Below are 2,218 nucleotides of genomic sequence, written 5' to 3'. Positions count from 1 at the left end.
TAGATAAACAAAAATGCTAAAGAAAAAATAATTTTTTATTTAAAAGTCTTATAACTCAACTAATACCGATTGTTATTTCTACTTTCTAGTTTCTACAAAAACTCTTATCTTCCATTATAATTATTAAATTTATAATATAAAAAAAATACACAAAATAAAATCTAATAATTTTTTAAATATTTTTCCCAATAATTAAATCGATAAGCCTGAACTGACAAACTTTTACTTATCTTGTCTACTACTAACCCCACATTTTTTATTATTTTTTTTTTTTTATTGATTTGGTGAATCCGATCTGCGGTAAATTTATAAGAAACGCAAATGGAAATGGTAGATTCGAACGGTGTCAAACGATAACCCGTGGTTAAAAATAAATAAATAAGTAGCGTACTTGTTATTATCTTGTTTTGGTGAATCAATCAAGAGAGAGAGAGAGGGAGGATGTCGTACCTGCTACCACATCTGCACTCAGGATGGGCGGTGGACCAGGCCATCCTCGCCGAGGAAGAACGACTCGTCGTCATCCGCTTCGGTCACGACTGGGACGAGACCTGCATGCAGGTTCTTTCCTTCTCTTCCCTTTTTTTCATTTCAATTTTTTATTTTGGGGGAAAACCCTAATCTTTCTTTTACTAGTGGCTAAAAATTCATTCATCCTTTTTTTAATTTTCATTATTTAACATAACCCATATTGTAATTTCAGCTTCAAACTAGCTAATAATTCATGGGTCCCAATTTATTTCGGATTTTATTTATGGGTTTAGGTTGATTCAAGTTGAGTTTAAAATTATATCCATATATATATATATGGATTGAGCTTGCGTTTCTTTTTTTAGAGTGTCTAGATAGAAACGTTTGTAATTAGGGTCGACAACAGGTCGGGGCAGAGAAATCCCGTATTGGGCTGGAGCGAGACAGGTCGGGGAGGATTGGTGATGAGAGTATTTAGAGATAGATGACTGTTTTGGAGGTTAGAAACACACATTAGGGGCAGGGTAAGGCAAGAAAAATGCAACCCCGTCTCGTGGGTAGGGACAATCTGCACGGGGCGGGGAAATTATGTCATCATTCCTTGCTGGGCACAATAGTTTACCGAATTACATGCTGTCAGGTACTAAATGGGGTTAGTGGTTTGCTGGTGAGACTTCTCTGTAGTCTATAGTCTTTTTGGCATCATCATTTAAAACAAAAAAAAAGGTTTTTTTTTTTGGCTTTTGAGGATCATTTCACTTGGCTCTGTTGTTATTCATGAGTGTTGTATGATGATGGTCTAATCGATTGAGTTTATATTTAGATGGATGAAGTGCTGGCTTCTGTTGCTGAGACGATCAAAAACTTTGCTGTTATCTATCTTGTGGACATCACTGAGGTGCCTGATTTCAACACTATGTACGAGCTCTATGACCCATCCACAGTCATGTTCTTCTTCAGAAATAAGCACATTATGATTGATCTTGGCACTGGAAATAACAACAAGATAAACTGGGCTCTCAAGGACAAGCAAGAGTTCGTTGACATTGTTGAGACAGTCTACCGTGGGGCAAGGAAAGGTCGTGGTCTGGTGATTGCTCCTAAGGACTACTCCACCAAGTACCGTTACTAAGTCCTTGTGCAAGCTGTAGTTGATTTGGAGCTTGTAAGATCATATATTGAAAACCTGTTGCATCATAGTACGTTCTCTAGAAGTTGTTTGTTTGAAACCTGTAATGTTAGATCTTGAAAACCTGTTGCTTGAAACTTGAATTCTCTAGAAATCAATGTTTTGGAGCTATCATATCATTAAATTACAAGGTGTTTCACCCCAGGTGCTTTCTCTATACTTGATTTGACTATTGCACATGTATTGCTCTTTGAATTAAATAACAGATCCAATCCTGGAATTTTAAATCTGAAATCATGTAATTGATATATGAGTTTTTAAGCATAATGTCAGGGCTCAATAAAATGTCAAATAGTAGTGTTAAGCATAAATTTAGGATGTTGATGGGCATCCGCTTGATAATTGTTTTCAGTGAAGTAGCAATCTATGTGCTAGGTAAGAGGTCTACCAAAAGAATAAATGATGGACTCGCAATGAGCTCAACATTAAGCATATGCTGTGAACAAATGTACAAATTAAATGTGGAGTCTTATATGCATTGCTGAGTATCTTATCCATCATGTCATGTTAAGTGGCATGCAAATTGCTTATGATGGATCTGTGGAAGTCTTTGTGTTG

At 36.1% G+C, this 2,218-nt stretch overlaps 1 protein-coding gene across 1 annotated transcript; it reads left to right on the top strand.

The window, feature by feature from the left end:
- The first annotated feature begins 352 nt into the window (after positions 1-352).
- Positions 353-1,887, top strand: LOC115995022 (thioredoxin-like protein YLS8). Its single transcript, XM_031119423.1, has 2 exons — positions 353-561; positions 1,295-1,887. The coding sequence occupies exons 1-2, from the start codon at positions 442-444 to the stop codon at positions 1,601-1,603; spliced, it is 429 nt and encodes a 142-aa protein (XP_030975283.1). The 5' UTR covers positions 353-441; the 3' UTR covers positions 1,604-1,887.
- The last annotated feature ends 331 nt before the right edge of the window (positions 1,888-2,218 follow it).

This window comes from Quercus lobata, chromosome 6 (genome assembly GCF_001633185.2).
Source record: "Quercus lobata isolate SW786 chromosome 6, ValleyOak3.0 Primary Assembly, whole genome shotgun sequence".
Taxonomy (NCBI): domain Eukaryota; kingdom Viridiplantae; phylum Streptophyta; class Magnoliopsida; order Fagales; family Fagaceae; genus Quercus; species Quercus lobata.
Note: the sequence above shows the minus strand (reverse complement) of the source record. Positions and strands in the feature narration are given on the sequence as shown.

Coding starts and splice junctions, on each gene's coding strand:
- LOC115995022 (XM_031119423.1), top strand. CDS start 442: ATGTCGTACCTGCTACCACATCTGCACTCAGGATGGGCGGTGGACCAG. Junction 562..1,294: donor GGGACGAGACCTGCATGCAG/GTTCTTTCCTTC, acceptor GTTTATATTTAG/ATGGATGAAGTGCTGGCTTC.